This window comes from Mytilus californianus, unplaced genomic scaffold (genome assembly GCF_021869535.1).
Source record: "Mytilus californianus isolate M0D057914Y unplaced genomic scaffold, xbMytCali1.0.p SCAF_4, whole genome shotgun sequence".
NCBI lineage: Eukaryota > Metazoa > Mollusca > Bivalvia > Mytilida > Mytilidae > Mytilus > Mytilus californianus.
In genome coordinates, this window is record NW_026262690.1 from 87219549 (window position 1) to 87237856 (window position 18308).

Consider the following 18308-nt stretch of genomic DNA (forward strand, 5'->3'; position numbering starts at 1 on the left):
AAGTAGACTTTAATTTGTAGATGACTTTGTCGCATTCAACGTTTCCGTAAATTGTACTTTTTTTCATTGTGATATAAAATGTGACCGTTTTGTGTATTTTCAAGTATTACATATTAAGTTATGTTGAATGACATGCCTAATGGCAAATTATAAAATTTTGAATTATTTAGTCTTTTTGAAAGAAAACCTAGCTAGGATTAACAGTGCTACAGTATAGTAATCGGCTCAGAGAAAACATATAAGATTTCCTCTGCCTTTTTTGCATAATGGATGCAATGTGGGTACTCAGGGAAACAATGATACGTAATTTCAATATTTGTTGACAAATTATGATTTCTCAGTAATGACATGTCCTAAAAATATATCATAATAACCATAAACCGTGATTGTACACCTTTGTGAATATGAGATCAAAATTCCATCAAAATCGGACCTCAAATTAGTTTTTAACAATATTTTTAAAAAATGTGTTTTTTATATGAAATAACAGGCAAATTTGGGTTTGGTGAAACTCTTTTGACCTACATTTCGTAAGACTGTGTGTAGGTCAGCCGAGAACCCGCTTAGTGTTTGTCACCTACATGTAAAAAATCGAACGCACCTTTGTTATTTCCCTTGTTTTCATTCACGTCGTTGAAGGAAGAATGATTCATGGCGCTGGTTGTATTTTCGCTTGCCTCTTGGCAGGCAGTTCTTTTGTGCCTATTGTTTGCTCTGATATACGTAGGGAGCTTATATGTTTGGGCTAGTGTTGGAAATAAAACTAGGTAATTGATAAAATAACTTAGAATGGTTTGGAATCCTTCAACAATCAGTATCAGTCAAATTCACTCGAAAAAAAAATACAGCTTACAGGGACATCTGACAATTTATTGCTTTTACCTGTCTGTGTTTGGGTTATAAATATCACTGCTATTAAGCTAGTTTCAGGTTTCAACCAGTGCAATACGATTGATTCATACATAATGTCATCTGTTTAATGCAAAAGCACAGCAGATCAACAGCAAGGATTTTTTAGCACAGAAATCGTGTTTCATGTTTTACATAGAAAAATAATTGTTACCACTGTTGTGAAAATACATAGAAAGTACCAGCAGGATTCAAACCCACAACACAGCCAGATATAAAAGCAATACACCAATCTCGTGTTTTTTATGAATGAGGAACACCGGCTGACCCTAGATAAATATTTTGTAAACTATGTCATTGAACAATTGGTTCTTACTAACGTAATAACATAAGCATTGTGACCTCAAATATTTATGGGAAAGTGAACGATATTGAAAGTTGACTATACTCAAACTGACTTACCCCAAGAAGATCTTTCCTAACTCAACCAATTAGACTTCCTCAATATCTCCAATTACACTTCCTCAATATCTCCAATTACACAACACTCTTCCCCCTTTTCTTTTTCTGTGCTGCATACAACAGGGGTCACCACACCAGGCGAAGTGAGCAACTTTGTCGCCCTAGGATTCCCCACCTAACTCTAGAGAAGCTCTAGGGAGAATTTTATGTCGCCCTCATGAAGTGTTCTAGAATCGTTTACAAGCATTTTCAACGTCTACTTGATGATGGAAAACGGCTGTTTCCAAGAAAATACCGCAAACCATCGCACACGATTTGAAATTAACAGAGTTTTACTAGATGTTTTCAACAAGTGACAAAAAGTTTTTTTTTCGGAATTCATATTCAAAATAATTTAAAGAACAAACATATTTATGTTTTATTTAATATTATAAAACACAATTGTGAGCAATTCAAAACAGACTTTTGTTTGAAAAATCTTTGAGATGCAGCAAAATTTGACCAATGTCATGAACAATGTCAAATCATCAAATTATTCAGACCTAGCTGCAGAATCATGGCTCTTATGGTCCTTATGATATTTTTTGACAATTTGCATCTACAGGTAATTCAGACCACAAGCATGGCAAGGCAAGGAAATACCACATTAACAGTTGTCATGCAAAAGGTTTTGAAAAATAACAAAAGATATAGATGCTTGGAAAATTTAATTCTTAAAAAGTATTAATGGGATCCATCAATTCTCCCTGAAGTCTCCTTGTTGGGTCTTCACTTCTCCCTGTTTGGCTGCAGAATCATAGCTCTTATGGTCCTTATGATATTTTTTGACAATTTACGTCCACAGGTAATTCACACCACAAGCATGGCAAGGCAAGGAAATACCACCTTTACAGTTGTCATGCAAAAGGTTTTGAAAAATAACAAAAGATATAGATGCTTGGAAAATTTAATTCTTAAAAAGTATTAATGGGATCCATCAATTCTCCCTGAAGTCTCCCTTTTGATGCTTCACTTCTCCCTGAAGTCTCCCTGTTGGGTCTTCACTTCTCCCTGTTTGGCTGCCAGGGAGAAATCACTTCTCCCTGTAATTCTGAAGTGTGGTGACCTCTGATACCATCCATCCAAACAGCTCACAGGTCCACCTGTGGACAACCCCAAGTCTTTCATTAGGAAACCATCTGGTTAGATCCTTTCATGTCACCAACAGATGTAATGGTTATCCTTAATGACATACCCCATGACCACATCTGTTTAACTGCCAGGTACTTACATACACTCATATGTGCCAGTTGGAGTAGCTCGCAGCACCATTGTTGTGAAAATACATGGATGGAACCAGCGGGATTCAAACCCTCAACCTCAGGTTCTTAAGGCAAATCTCTAAATGACTAAGCCAATTAAAATTTTCCCTAACACATTAAGTTAGACTATTCATATCTTCAATTATACAACACCATATAGGACTTGTGGTCCATGTTTCAAAAAACCCTTTGAAAGCTGCAATTTCTACCAGCAGTTACAAGAAACACATTTAATAAGTAGAAGATTTTCACCTTGGATTTGACAGTTGCGGTCATCTCAGTACCAGAATCTATGACAAACAAGACAATTCCCCTTTTTGAATTTAGCTTGGAGTTGGAGTTTGGTAGTTTTGTTATAATGTTTTTAAGACCAAAGGCTTCAAATTGGTATTTGCTGTTTCTTCACTTAACACTGAGCAATTTATACAAACATGACAAAGCATCTAACACAAAGCAGGGCTCATATTTTGGTACATATATCAGATGAACATGTTCTCATCCTGAACATAGGTTTAATTTACCCATGACATTAAATAGCAATCCATCAGCATCATCATCATCTATTGTAAATCATATTATTGTTGGTCTTGTTTCTTTTATCTGTTTCAGTTGCAACTGAAGTTATTGATAGTTGTCTGAGCGTTGCTTTAATCAGTAATATTTTCTGTTTCAGTAACCACCAGACCATCTTCCTACACTCCTTAGATGATGTACAATTAATGTTGTTCTTGTGTCAGTGATTTATTGTCTTTTTATCATTTTTTTCAGAGACCATCCTGATGTTATCAAAAGAAGGTTTATGAGTGTAGCTGTCATTTCTGTTATAGTTCCACTACTATTATGTTGTTTTGGTACAGAATCCAGCAAAGGGGAGGTAACTTATCAAAACCATAAAATAGAGTTAATGCTATATAATATTCAGTCAGCCGGATATGATTGATGCTAAAAAGGCAGCCATTCTAAGAAAAAGAAGACAACTTTGAATATCTTAACTACATCTTGACCTATAGCACAATTAAGAAGATGTGGTATGATTTCCAATGAGCATGATGAGTCAACTATCCATCAGAGTCCAAATGTGGTAGATGATATTTACATACAGCCTTTAACAATAAGCAAAACCCATACCTTATAGTAAGGTAAAACAGCTATGAAAAACTTATAGATAACACACATTAGACACAGATAGATTTGGTTTTTTTTCTAGCTCTTCATTATCAATGACATTTAATTTCCCTCCTAAGATAAACAACTCACAAAATGGATTTCTTGTTACATGGTCAAAATCAGAATTGGCAAAAGAACTATTAACTTATTAACATATGGTGGAGCCCTTCCTCTGTTGAGGCTCCCATCACTTTCCATCGGCAATTAACCACTACAACTTTTACAATTCATGTGTATTAGTCATTATGTAAATATTTATATAATTAGCAATTGCCCTAAAAATGCATGAAATATTTGCCCCTGAACATTAAGCAAAATATAATCAATCAGTCTTCATGAACGTTAATTTTTTCCATTTCACTTTTACCGTAGTTATGATAGATATATTTGTAATAATATTACAGGAGCATTATTTTGACTTTTTACAGTTGTTTCTATGATATCATCTATATACAAAATTAAAAATGTTACTGATTTTTTCAGACGTTGTTAGAATGGATGGGAATAAGATTTAAAGGTTTTCTACCAGCATTATTGATTCCACTTGGCCTTACTATGGTAATGAATACAGTATTGTCTGCTCTATGGTCGGGTTGTTGTCTCTTTGACACATTCCCCATTTCCATTCTCAATTTTAGTATTGAAGATTTAGTCATATTTTGTTTAGATTTTATTTTAATATTCCCTGAAGTAGTTCTATATATAGAGAGAGAGAATAATGCACATCTAGTTACATATTAATTGCAGTATCAACCTGAGAAGCCAATATCAACCTGTGGGCAGATGGCCCCAGAGGACTTACAAACACAGCATTTGAAAAAAGGCATTTTAGGTCCAATATTTTATTATTGTTCAACATTAACTTTATTTTAATTTGGGTATAATCTTGATTAAGAAATAACCAATTCTAATTATCCATGTTATGGCACTGAACGTTGTACTCTCCATCTGGTCTTGAGACCAATCAAAATTTAATTGGCCTCATGAATTTTTGTACTTGGCAACTTTAATTTGGATACCTGTTTTTCGGTATGTCTTTCTTACAACAATGTACAAGAAAGATTAAACAAGTAGCTGAATAACAGATGGTCCACATGTTTTAAGGTGGATAGAATACATGTCAAACAACTGTGGACACTAGAAATTAGTTCAAGCTTTCTTTGGGAATATGTAATGAAAAATACATAAATACATATTCATATAATGAACTCTCGGTGTTACTTTCAAATGTGTTGTAGCATTTGAAATTGATTTGATAAAAAATACTAGTACAATGTATATACTGGTTCATCTGTTATCAGATAATAAACTTTCAATGCTATTTTTAAATGCGGTGTGACATGGATTTGACATGATTAAATATTGACATTTTGGAGAAGATGTTACTAAGTTGAAAAACTTGTGTCTAATCTGTTTGCTCTTTTTGAACAATAAAATATGTTTTAAATAAACTAAACTATTGACTTTATAATACATTTACCATGTTTACCCCTTTGTATATTTGTTCTTTTGAAAATGGAGTGTGATAAAGGGTATATGATGTATGTTTACAATGCAGGTGCAAAATAACAGCATCTCTATCAGATTTTCAAAATTATGATATCGAGCACTAACACTGTAATCATATGAAAAATGAAGAATGTCTACCATTATTAAGCTATACCTGGTAGCAAGCATTTAAATAAGACAAATAGTATAAGATCATACTGCAAAATGATAACTGTAATCATATTTTAAGTTTCTATTTTTCTATTTCAGATTTTATTCACAGGACCATTAACCTTACATTACATGGATGGTGTATTCGGTTTGTACTTAGGTAAGAATAAAGAAACTTATCATAATTTAGATAGATAATACTGTTACACAGAATTTTCTGACAAGTAACTAAAAAAGATATACCTCAAAGTTGTAAGGACTGTTCCACAAAATCATACATGGGATCTAGGCAAGGCACTTTGAAATCACAACTATTGGTGTCTTGTACAGTGAACTTGTAAATTTGTCTCTTTAGGTGGTAACATCATTTTGATATTGCCTACCATGGGTACCAGTACCATGTATGTTTAAAGGTAATAGCTTTAATGATTGATTATTTAAGGGCATACTAGAATGTCAAATAAGATTAAAAAAATTAACAGAAAATTTTTTGTGGTCAAAGTTTGATTGTTTGTAAAATTTTAAAAGTACACATCAACCTTAAATATAAAGAAATGTAGGATTTACATAAATAAGATAGCAAACCAAAAAACACAATAAAACCAAAATTGTCATTTTCAGGGCAGCATAGATCTTTAACAGTAGGCAGGTGTGTAGACAATATGTAAAACTCTAAAGGAATCAGATTTTAAGCTTTCATTGAATTAAAAAATGTTAAATGACGGCAACACAATTGTGCTTTTTATTTCACCTTAATTAAACGAAATGTGCACTCATAAATAACCTTTTACCTTGAAATCCACAAATAGATAGTACCCAATGATATAAAACAATGAATACACAGAGTTTTTGTGACAAATATATTTCTGTTTTTTTCAACAGAGCCAAAGTATTGGACACAAAGTGCGACAAATCTAGTCTGGTTAAGGAACCATATAGTCGTAAGTACAGTTTAAATAGAAAAAGAACAGGGGTATATTTCAACAAGGCAGCATCAATTCAATACAACAAAATAAGACCTTCAAAACATCAAATGGTCAATATGTAGTCTGCAACAATAGATAATTTTCACTGCAATGCAACTGTACCATATGTCAAGCTCTAAATTGCCCAGAGCTTATTTAAGTTGTGAATATATGTAAGTGCTATTCCAAGGGAAATTGTATGGGAGGATTTGATTGACACCACAAAATATGTTTTTCTGTGGGTAACAGGGGTGGAAGCAAATACAATTCTGTTACAAAGAAAGATGATATTTTATAGTGTGTCTTTTTATGTTAAAAGCAACCGCATGGAGACTGTGTATAATTCATATGGGGTTAGTAGGCGTGGTTTATTTCAATACACGGTTAGTAGTGGTGTTACTTCCCTTTGTAAAAACAACACAGTGTTGAGGAAAAATGTGAAAGGTTTCAACTAACGAAGAAATTGATGATGAACAATTGAAATAAATGCAGAAATACATTAAAAGCTAACAAGTTGTGATTGCTGGCATTTGTTTTTGTATAGACCAATGGAAGTAGGTTCTTTATATTGAAGACTTGATCACTTTGATAGGCCACTAGTCTAAATGCCGCATGTTAAGATAGTCGGTAAGATAAATTCTTTACACAGTGTACTACTGACCATATATATCGTATTAGGTCACTAGCACACTCCGAGCTATAAGGAAATTATTGACTCCATATATATCATATTAGGTCACCAGCACACTATGTAACTAATATTATTAAGGGTTCTCAAAACTTTCCATCTACTTATCATATCACAGTTTTTTACCCTGATAGCTAGAAAAACTTGACAAAGTTTGGTTTAATAAAATACCTTATAAGAGAGTTAACTTGTGATATGTGGTTCAAAATATATGTTTTATAGAGGGTACCTTGACAAGACAGGTTTTCTCTTGTGAAAAGTGACCTTTATAGTTGGTTTGACTATATATATATATATATATATATATAAACAAGTCTAAATTGAAAACAACGTTCAAACCTATGATTGCGTTGGATAAAAACCGCAATTTCAATACGTGTGCATGCAAAACAAATTTCTTGATAGAGGGGTCTAAATACAGCACAAACAACATTTTCCTAAAGACCAAAAAAGTGAAAAAGTATATTTTAACAAAACGCATTTGACTAACAGGTCGAACAACAGATGTTCTTAAACCCTGCTGACTGCCATTGGCGATTGCCAAATAAACGGATCACAAGATGTTACAAAATAGATCTTTAAAAATTTATAAATTTAATACCAAACAAAAAACAATAAACTTGCGGAAAAGATGGTATACCGCAAACAAAAGGTGCAAAAATTAGTACACCATATCCAGATTTCGACAATTAATGTCTCTTCAGTGATGTTAGGAATCGAAACGGTATTTGGAAGGCCATATAATTTACCTCAATTTAGGATAGACTCTCGAATTTTGAAAGAGTCAAAATAGGATGAACGGATCATATAAACCAGAAGGCAAATATAATACAAGCCCAAACGAAAAAATATAAACAAGTCTAAATTGAAAACAACGTTCAAACCTATGATTGCGTTGGATAAAAACCGCAATTCCAATACGTGTGCATGCAAAACAAATTTCTTGATAGAGGGGTCTAAATACAGCACAAACAACATTTTCCAAAAGACCAAAAAAGTGAAAAAGTATATTTTAACAAAACGCATTTGACTAACAGGTCGAACAACAGATGTTCTTAAACCCTGCTGACTGCCATTGGCGATTGCCAAATAAACGGATCACAAGATGTTACAAAATAGATCTTTAAAAATTTATAAATTTAATACCAAACTGAAAACAATAAACTTGCGGAAAAGATGGTATACCGCAAACAAAAGGTGCAAAAATTAGTACACCATATCCGGATTTCGACAATTAATGTCTCTTCAGTGATGTTAGGAATCGAAACGGTATTTGGAAGGCCATATAATTTACCTCATTTTAGGATAGACTCTTGAATTTTGAAAGAGTCAAAATAGGATGAACGGATCATATAAACCAGAAGGCAAATATAATACAAGCCCAAACGAAAAAATATAAACAAGTCTAAATTGAAAACAACGTTCAAACCTATGATTGCGTTGGATAAAAACCGCAATTTCAATACGTGTGCATGCAAAACAAATTTCTTGATAGAGGGGTCTAAATACAGCACAAACAACATTTTCCAAAAGACCAAAAAAGTGAAAAAGTATATTTTAACAAAACGCATTTGACTAACAGGTCGAACAACAGATGTTCTTAAACCCTGCTGACTGCCATTGGCGATTGCCAAATAAACGGATCACAAGATGTTACAAAATAGATCTTTAAAAATTTATAAATTTAATACCAAACAGAAAACAATAAACTTGCGGAAAAGATGGTATACCGCAAACAAAAGGTGCAAAAATTAGTACACCATATCCGGATTTCGACAATTAATGTCTCTTCAGTGATGTTAGGAATCGAAACGGTATTTGGAAGGCCATATAATTTACCTCATTTTAGGATAGACTTATATATATATACAACTCGTCTAAACATCAGCCCAACAATGTTAGATCTGTAAATTTGCTTTATATATATATATTTGATCAAGTATATGAAAGTATGAGATGGAAACATAGTATTTCCTTGGAGCCTTAAACTACTAAAAATTTTGCTTTTAAAATATCCATATGTTTAAATTACAGGCTCCATTTTCTGAAGAATTTATATTTAGAGCCTGTATGCTGCCATTACTGGTTCCCTGTTTTGGTCAAGGTTTATCTGTGTTCCTCTGTCCACTGTTCTTTGGAGTTGGTAGGTATACTTTAGATTTATTCCATACTAAATTTATTTGGAATACAAATCTATTTATTGTCGTCGGTAACTACAGATACTGATTTGTTAAGATTGATAAGAGTACCAATTTTATTTTACAATTAAGATCAAGGTGTAAGTATTCAGAGTTTAATTTGGTATCACAATGACAGAATTGAAAACTAGTTTAGTATTTAGCAATCAGAAACAACAAGTTCGAGAAAGACAGACAAAATTTTGGCTTAGAAAAGAAGACAAGTCAACAGTTCACAAAACACTACATATAAACTCAAGTACTCTGGAGGGTATTTAAAGCAATTCCTGCTCCAATAGAGGTACATGTTATGGTGCTAATTTCTGGAAGCGTTTTATTGGTCCATTGCAGTTAACTCCCACTTAAAGGATTGAAATGCAAAAATTAAAAAACTTACACAAGCCATGAAATATTATTAATGAATGAAAACACATTTGAAAATACCCTTGAAAAAGCTCATTATTATTATTGTTGAAGATAATTCTTGTTTCAGAACATGTTTATCAGATGATTATAATTGCAGCACATATTCGTCACATGATTATAATTTCAGCATGTTCATCACATGATTATAATTTCAGCACATGTTCATCACATGATAGAAAAAGTGACAACAGGTGGATTAGATGTTAAAACAGCATGTAAACAGTCATGTAAGTATAATTATATATCTCTTTTCAATGAACCATTTATGGACAACAAACATTCCTTACAGCTGAAAGGACGTGCTGGATCAGCTCCTAATTATCTGCAAACTACAACATGTTACGCTGACCACATGGTTTAACAACACACTACTCCATGTCTACAGCAATCTAACTCAACGCCGTACAGTACAACAAAAAATGGTCGGCTTAAGCTTGCACTCCAAAATCCATTGTGGATGGGGGAGTGTTATGTCCCACAGATGTCTGAGGGCCCTGTATCCCTGGTGTTGGGTAATGGACCAGTTTTCCACCGTGGTAGTACCCAACCTAAGCCTAGTTATATGTGATATTGAGCTACCACACTGATCCTGAACAGGCTTCCTGTAGACATTTATTACTGTGTCTATGACTCATTCACAAGTAAAACATCAATGTGGTTAGCCGACTGCCCAGCTGATCAACCTGGCCCTGGAAACAGCCGTTTTGAAGGCAGTATACTTCAAACTTCAAATCCACGCTAAACCAAAATGACCGCCTTCTTCTAACTTAATGACAACAACATTCTAATGCTCACCAAACTTCTTCAGGCACCCAGCTGACCGTGCGAGGGCTTAACAGCTAGTCAAGGTCGTTAAAAACCACTTTAGTAGTAGTTTTTATGGACAACTTATCAGAGTAATATATAAAAAATATGTATTACAAATATTTATTAGCAAATATTATTATATTAATAACTTTTTTAACCGTTGTTAAAATCATGTCTGTTTCAAATGATAAGTTAGTATTAAAGTGTGAAAAAATAAGCCATGCCTATTGAAATAACAGCATTCAAAGTTTACATAATTTGGAATAGGTGAAGTATTGAAAATGGTGATTTTCTGCAATAATTTAAAATTGTATTTTTCAGTATTCCAGTTAACATACACAACACTATTTGGTATCTATTCAGCATTCTTATTCCTACGAACAGGTAAAGTGTATATTGATTCTTGTATTTTTGCATATTTTCAATTGTGTCATGTCAGCGATATTATATATCAGAATTTTTAATGTTATTAAATTTGTAATTAGAGAAGTAATTTTTGTGTAATATTATATATCCATACCTCCTTCTATGCAAACAAAAATGATATGAACAGATTTTACATACTTGCAATGAACTTCGCTTCCCTGTTTTGGAAATTTTTCTAGCTGCTTATGTGGCAACCTTCATATTTCCTATGTAAGAGGTCAACACTCATTTTATATGTAGGAAATTATTGTACTTTTTACATGGATATTGAACAATTTGACAACAAGTGCTAAACATTGATAACTAAACTAATATGCCAAACATACTTTTTTGATCACTGAAGCAAGTGCTTTTATAACACAGTCGGTAGAAAATATCATCTTTACGCCTATGTTTAAAAAATTTAAGTTATTAAATGTTACCCAAGACAAGTGCTTTTATAACACAGTTGGTAGAAAATATCATCTTTACGCCTATAATTTTAAGTTAGTAAATGTTGCCCAGTAGGACTCTTTAGTTTATAATTTGTGAATACAGCATAGTGGTTCTTTACATTTTCTTAATTTCAGTTTAAATGAATATGCCATATTCTCATGATTCAAACAACTTTCATTTGTTTTTATTAACAATCTTTGTTAGATTATATCATGGAAATTGAAGCAAACTACAGTTTGCATGCTTGAAGGGTAGAGAACTATATTGATTCATTTGATCTGGATGAAAGAAAAGCAATACACAAAAAAACAGGTCTCCTCGTTTAGTTTTAAAGGAGTTGTGCTAAGTTGAAACTTTGAGAGTTATAAGGATATTGATATTCCATGTTTTTAATATTTTGCTCTCAGGCCACTTAATATTACTTGCCTACTTTTTAATATTTGTTGCTTTTATATAAAATATTTATTTGATTTTTTCAGGTCACTTGATAGCACCTGTGATAGCCCATGCTTTTTGTAATCACATGGGATTTCCATCGTTTGGTGAAGTGATGGGACATCCACAGCCAGTTAAACACAAACTTATCGCTAGCTTTATTCTGGGACTATTCATGTGGATAGTACTGTTCTATCCAGTTACTACTCCTTTTCTGTATTCTAATTATATTTATGATTCATTGTAGTGAACTGTATTCTGTAATAAACCTTGAGGGGTCATGATTGAAGTCAGATATCAGTGCTTTAGTTAGAATTTAAGGACATCAGTTAAGATGAAGGGCATGTAAGCTTGATTGCTTGTCCCAGAAGGGAAACCAGATCATTTGTATAGATACAAAAAGTAATGAAAAATAATGAATAAAGTAATGTTTTTTTTGCTGGATTGATGGTATTTTGAGCCCCAGTAGTAAAATATTTTTTTAACACTGACCAGAAAAGTGTCTATTTTACTTCTAGAAATAAAATGTTAAGAGGAGAGGGGAGCAGATAAAGGGCAGAGGGTTGCACATAAAGGGCATAGGGGGCACATTAAGGGCAGAGTGGAGCTGCACCTCTCTGTTATGGCCTAGCTAGGACACTGGATATTGTGTTGGTGATTGCAGAATGTTTACTCGAGTTAAACCTTCCCTGTTAGAAAAGGAAAATTAGAAATACAAAACTGTGAAGCAAAAAATATTTATAAATCAATGTTGAATATGTTTTTCTTATAATATTGTACCAAATATTTCTAGAATTCAACAATAATACCAGTCATTTCTTCTAACAATACCTAAATGATAAAAAAATTGTTGCGCACTGAAAGGATATTTCCATAGTTACATTTTGATTCAATATATGGTAGGGTTTTAAGAGGTTCATTGCAACTTTTTATTATTCAAACAATAAGAAAAAGGTGGCAGAATAAGGGAAACGAAGCATTTTTAAGATCTGCAAAGTGTTTTTCGCTGTGTGTGGTCATGATTGAAAATCACATATCTAACGTAATTTTAATAGTTTCCTTTATTAAAAAAATTCAAATGAGACCAAAATTTTCGGAAAAAAACATAAAAAGGAAAACAGGAATCACCAATTAGATTGGACCACACATTTATTTCTTATTGTTTTTTAGATGCTTGAAAAAGTTGGTACTTAATTTTAAAAGGGATAGTGCAAAAATATTGAAGAAATTAATCAATGCAATATAATATATTTCTGGGGATAATTTTTTTCATTATGATTGCAGTAACCTTGTATTTTGTGTTAAAGTATTATGCTTAAAAGTTGAGTTAATATGCAATTTACTGTAAATTTGTGTTGTGGTAATATTTTGTTTGAATTGTGTTATGTTCTAGCGTATGATTATGGGTAGATTTCGTTTCTATATTTTATAGATTTTTAACATATGTTGCATTGTGTGTTAGTTTAATAATTATGAAACAAATTATTTAATTTATGGAGTTGTTATTTATGTTAATAAGAAATTAAAACTCTGTTTTCAAACATTACAATGCTGTAGTCAAAAGTTATGCATAAAATATACTTTAAAACATTTGAACACTTGTTATCAAGGCGTGTTTCAACATCTCAATTTGGTGGTTCCAAAAGTTATTTTAGCATAGTTAAAATGATTGAGGGTAGTAAAGAGGGAATATTAAATAAAAAATGATTTTACTATGATCATAAAATAATTTTGGCTATTTACAAGAAACAACAAAGATTTAGATTGAAAACATGTAAAGGGAAAAATCTCACAATCATGCTACATGAATAAGCCTTAACCACCCTTCTAATTGGTGCAATTTTCGCTGTTTCAGAATCTAATGCATTCTGGGTAATATTTTCAAAAGTGTACACCGAAACATCATAATAAAATAACCCATAGTCCTGTAGATTCTGAATCTAACAATTGTCTATTTTTAGATAGAGATGTAAGGATATAATTAAAACACAACTTGCACATGTTTCATGCAATGTTTGAATGGTAAAAACATACTCTAACCACTTAATATATTTATTTCTTGATAGTACCATGATGTTTTCTAATGAATCAAAATTGGTTTTTCAACATTATAAAGGTAGTGTGAGGTCACAATAAAATAGTGTCTGGTTTGTGTTTTAGAAATCAGTATATGTTCATAATTTATTGAGTCTTATCAGTAAATTTTGAAAATCTTTACAGCTTTAGGCAGCTTGTCAGGTGTGGCAAATTAGTCATCTTACACATTCAATACTATGAAGAGTAATATGTGTAAATCTTTTGAAATGCTGAAAAATCAAATGCTTTCCATGACAATAAGTTATGGGGTATTGAACTCAGAAAATGCAAAATGCATGTAAGGGCTGTTCCATTTGAACACACAAGTGACTCAGGGAAGGCACTTTGAAATCTCAAATATGGACGGAGGTCAAGTACAGTGAAAATGTAAGTGAAATTCTAAATTTAACTCTATAGGAGGTTACTCCATTTTGAAAATGCCCTCTCTGAGTACCATGTATGTTTAAATGGAACAGTCCTAATCATATTTAAACCAATTATAGATGTTAATTGATTTTTTTTTTACTTAGATATTGATCATGTAGATTTATATATTTGAGGTGAAATTCATATAATTTAATGTGATATTGATATTTGTGTCTGAAATGTAATTTATGTTAAATGATAGAACAATTTCAAGAAACGTACATTGCATATACATTCATATAAAAATAAGGAGATGAGGTATTTTTACATTTTATCAGAGTAAATCATGTAAATGTTCATATAAAGATGTTGATGTTGAATTGTAAAAAAACCCACATGTTTCAAAACCCAAAATATGCCATATGAATTAAATTGGTTCTAAAGAATGATTAACTAGGTAGGAATGGGAGATTTCATTGTGTTCATAGGTTACAATATTATTGTCATATATAATACTTTGGGATCTTTTATTTTCTTTGGTGCCAATTTTGGTGGATTGCAGAAAACTTGCAATTTTGTGAATTTAATTGCATGGATTTGCCTAAGTCTGCATACAACCTTATAGAAAATTTGTCATTCGATGAACATTTAAATTTGTGGTTCCACACGAATTGGTATCCTGTGAATAATAATGAATCCACAGTATTTATTCCTTATTCCTAAAACATGGTAAGGAATAGAAAAGTTGAAAAAATATACATTAGTAGTATTAAGAGAGATCAAAAATGATATCAGCATTAAGGAAATTACACAGTATTTAAAAATACCATTGAAACCTCATTACCTGTTTAAAGGCTGGCATAGCTATATTGTATTTTTTACTTTTCACTTAAATGGAAATCTTCATTTTGGGGGAAAGATTAAATGATTTTCTATATATATAGATGTTGTATGCAAAGAATTTAGTTTACAGTTCATATGGTGTTTTGATTTACATCTCATTTGTATTTAATTTTTTAAAAAATTAAATGTTAGCTGTTTTAAATTTTTTTTTAAATGTTAGCTGTATTGATTATGGAAAGTGGTTGGGAAAGGTGGTTATACTTTTTATTAAAGTCTTATTATTCTTTCATATTTCCAAATCATTTCTAACGAAAGAAATTGTTGAGTATTTCTTCCAACTGTACTGACATTCCTCTGTTCTATTATTATTATGAAAAGATTCCTCCCATTTCAGTATATATATCCCCTTTTATGATCTTATTGACTTTATTCATTTTTCAAATGTAGTTTCTCAATAATGACAAAAATTGGAGAAAAATATATAAAAGGTGAGGAATTTATGGCCTTATTTAGCCCAGGATACAGTGTAATTTTAATATTATGCATGATTAATTAGCTTTGAAGAACCATTCTTTTCAGATGCATTCTGGATAATATTTTGAAATATTACACTGAAGGATTATAATATAAATATAAAAATATTTTAATTGTTGAAAAATACAGAATTTTTAAAAATTTTGTCTGTTTTACTCTAATGTTAAGTATTGAAATTGCCTCTGTAAACAAGCAACAACTCTATATTTAAAGTTTGGAAAAAAAAGAATGCCAAATAAAGTCTTTAATGCGACTTTTATTTTCATCATATTTTCTGTTGTCTTTTTCTGCCAGTAATCAACAAGATGTCTTCGTAATGCTTTTCATTTTTCATGTGTTTTTCGTCCAAATGAAAATTGTTTATAAGTCACTTGATTATGTAGAACCACTTTTGCTTCTTTTTAATATGATAAATTATTTAATGTATCGGAGAGATCTAGGCAGATTGTCAGCACTTCAGTTTACATGAGCCGACCTCTTCTGCCAGATGGGTAAGAGCCAAGATGAAGAGGGGGCACCTGATATGTCAGTAGAGTGTCAATTGATACATTGGAAATATAATAATACTTCATCGGTTGCATGGTATCCAAAATGTTGTATTTTGTTAGCCAATCACAACTTTTTGATGTATGTTTTCAAAAATATTACCCAGGATGCACTAGTTCATTTGTTCTGAAGATACTGTAGTGTAATTTATGAAAGGAAAATGGTGTTCAGTATCAATAACCAATAAATTTACCTAATTTAGTAACATCAATGTTGTGAAATTAAAAATACAAAATGTACTTCCTTGTAGCCAAACTTCATGCTTCAAATTTGTTGTTCATCATATTCTATCTTGTACATCATTTGAATGGCTGTCTCCGTCCTTTTGTCATATTATGTCAGCAATCCTTCATGTTAAAATGTTACAGTAGTTGTAAAAGCTTAACAAATGTTCCGTAGAGTAAAAGTTAAACATAATGTATAATTCCAGCTACATGTTCATTTAATGGATGGCTTGTTTTTAATGTATTTTTTATTGCATAACGATAGATAACAGCGTATAAGATGAAACAGGAATGAAATTTAAATATCACCATCTTAAAAGGAAACAGTTGAAAGGAAATAATTCCAGATGGCAGTGTTGTCATGTGTATCAGTTAATGAGATGCCAGAAGTCTATATCTGTAGATAGTCCATTGTTTACAGGGTCTAGATTTTGGGTTTATTGTTTAGTTGGATTGCTGCCTTTTTTTTTCTGACAGATTCATTTATCAGTTGATATTGTGATGAACTAAGTGCTTTTCATGTTTCTTTTTAAAATCATATCATGTATATAACTCTCTATGCATAATGTACTTTTTACTGTAACCATGCTGTGTTTGTTGTTGAATGATATGGACTTACAAATGTATATTGTTATAGTCAATGACTGTTTAAAGGCTAATATTTTTGGCAACAGTATCTTTAATAGGTCTTACATTTTTCTTTCTTGGCAACAATTTTTTAGGTCTAACATTGATCTTATCTTTTTTCTGTCATGAATAAGTAAAAATTCACTCGTATTGACTTTTTCTGCTGTCTTATTCCAAGTCCAAAATAAAAAAAAATATGCATAAATATTGTTTCATGTGGAGAATTCATTTATGTTGATGGTTTATATCAGTATTTGTAAACTAATGGGGGGGGGGGGGGGGGGAGAATTTTCATGGATACCTGATTTCATGGTTTCATACTAATGAAAATTGTATTTTGTTGAACATTAAATCTGTGGTTTACCTTTAACCATGGAATCCACAAAAATGAGATTCCCACAGATAATAATGAATTCAGGGTCATTTTAATTATTTCAGTTTAAAGGGAATAACTATACTTTGTCTTGAATGTAAATTATATTTCTACTTTTCATGACACAAAACACACATGAAGCCTCCGTTTTTACTAATCTCAACCGGAGAAAATATTTGGTTATTTTACATATATTCACAACTCTTGACAATGTCTTCTCTATACTTTGTAAGTTGTTTTAGTTTTTGTTTGTATGACTATTTTATATTTAACCTATTATGAAATGTTAAATTAAAATTGATGTGAAAAACTGTTTAAATTCTGTTCACCATGTTCTTGGGTGCCTTGAAATTTGTGGGGGCATGCTGTTTCCTTTAGGCACTGTATCATTGGCATTCACAATTAAGTTTCCATGTTAAAGGTCAAAACAGACCAAACCTCTCTGTGTTAACATTTTATTGTAGTATTAGTATTAGTGTTAACATTAACAGGATCAATTTGACTGCACCAGGTGCCTATTTCAACAATTAATGTCTGAGTTTTGATTTATATACTTTTGGTATCTTCTGCCTCTTTTTTATGCCCCACCTACAATAGTAGAGGGGTATTATGTTTTTCTGTCTGTGCGTGTGTCTGTTCGTTCGTTTGTCTGTCCCTCTGTCCCACTTCAGGTTAAAGTTTTTGGTCATGGTAGTTTTTGATGAAGTTGAAGTCCAATCAACTTGAAACTTAGTACACATGTTCCCTATGATATGATCTTTCTAATTTTAATGCCAAATTAGAGTTTTAACCCCAATTTCAGGGTCCACCAAACATAGAAAATGATAGTGCGAGTTGGGCATTCGTGTAATAAGGGCACATTCTTGTATCATCAGTGATGTCCAAGGACAAAATAATTCCAAGAAGTAATAATAAAAATTTT

General features: G+C 31.8%; 1 protein-coding gene across 1 annotated transcript; it reads left to right on the forward strand.

The window, feature by feature from the left end:
- The first annotated feature begins 634 nt into the window (after window positions 1-634).
- On the forward strand, window positions 635-17699 carry LOC127738829 (CAAX prenyl protease 2-like). Its single transcript, XM_052250232.1, has 9 exons — window positions 635-767; window positions 3381-3486; window positions 4263-4337; window positions 5538-5598; window positions 6321-6379; window positions 9126-9234; window positions 9850-9921; window positions 10823-10885; window positions 11842-17699. Exons 1-9 carry the CDS (start codon window positions 652-654, stop codon window positions 12042-12044), a joined length of 864 nt encoding a protein of 287 aa, XP_052106192.1. The 5' UTR covers window positions 635-651; the 3' UTR covers window positions 12045-17699.
- The last annotated feature ends 609 nt before the right edge of the window (window positions 17700-18308 follow it).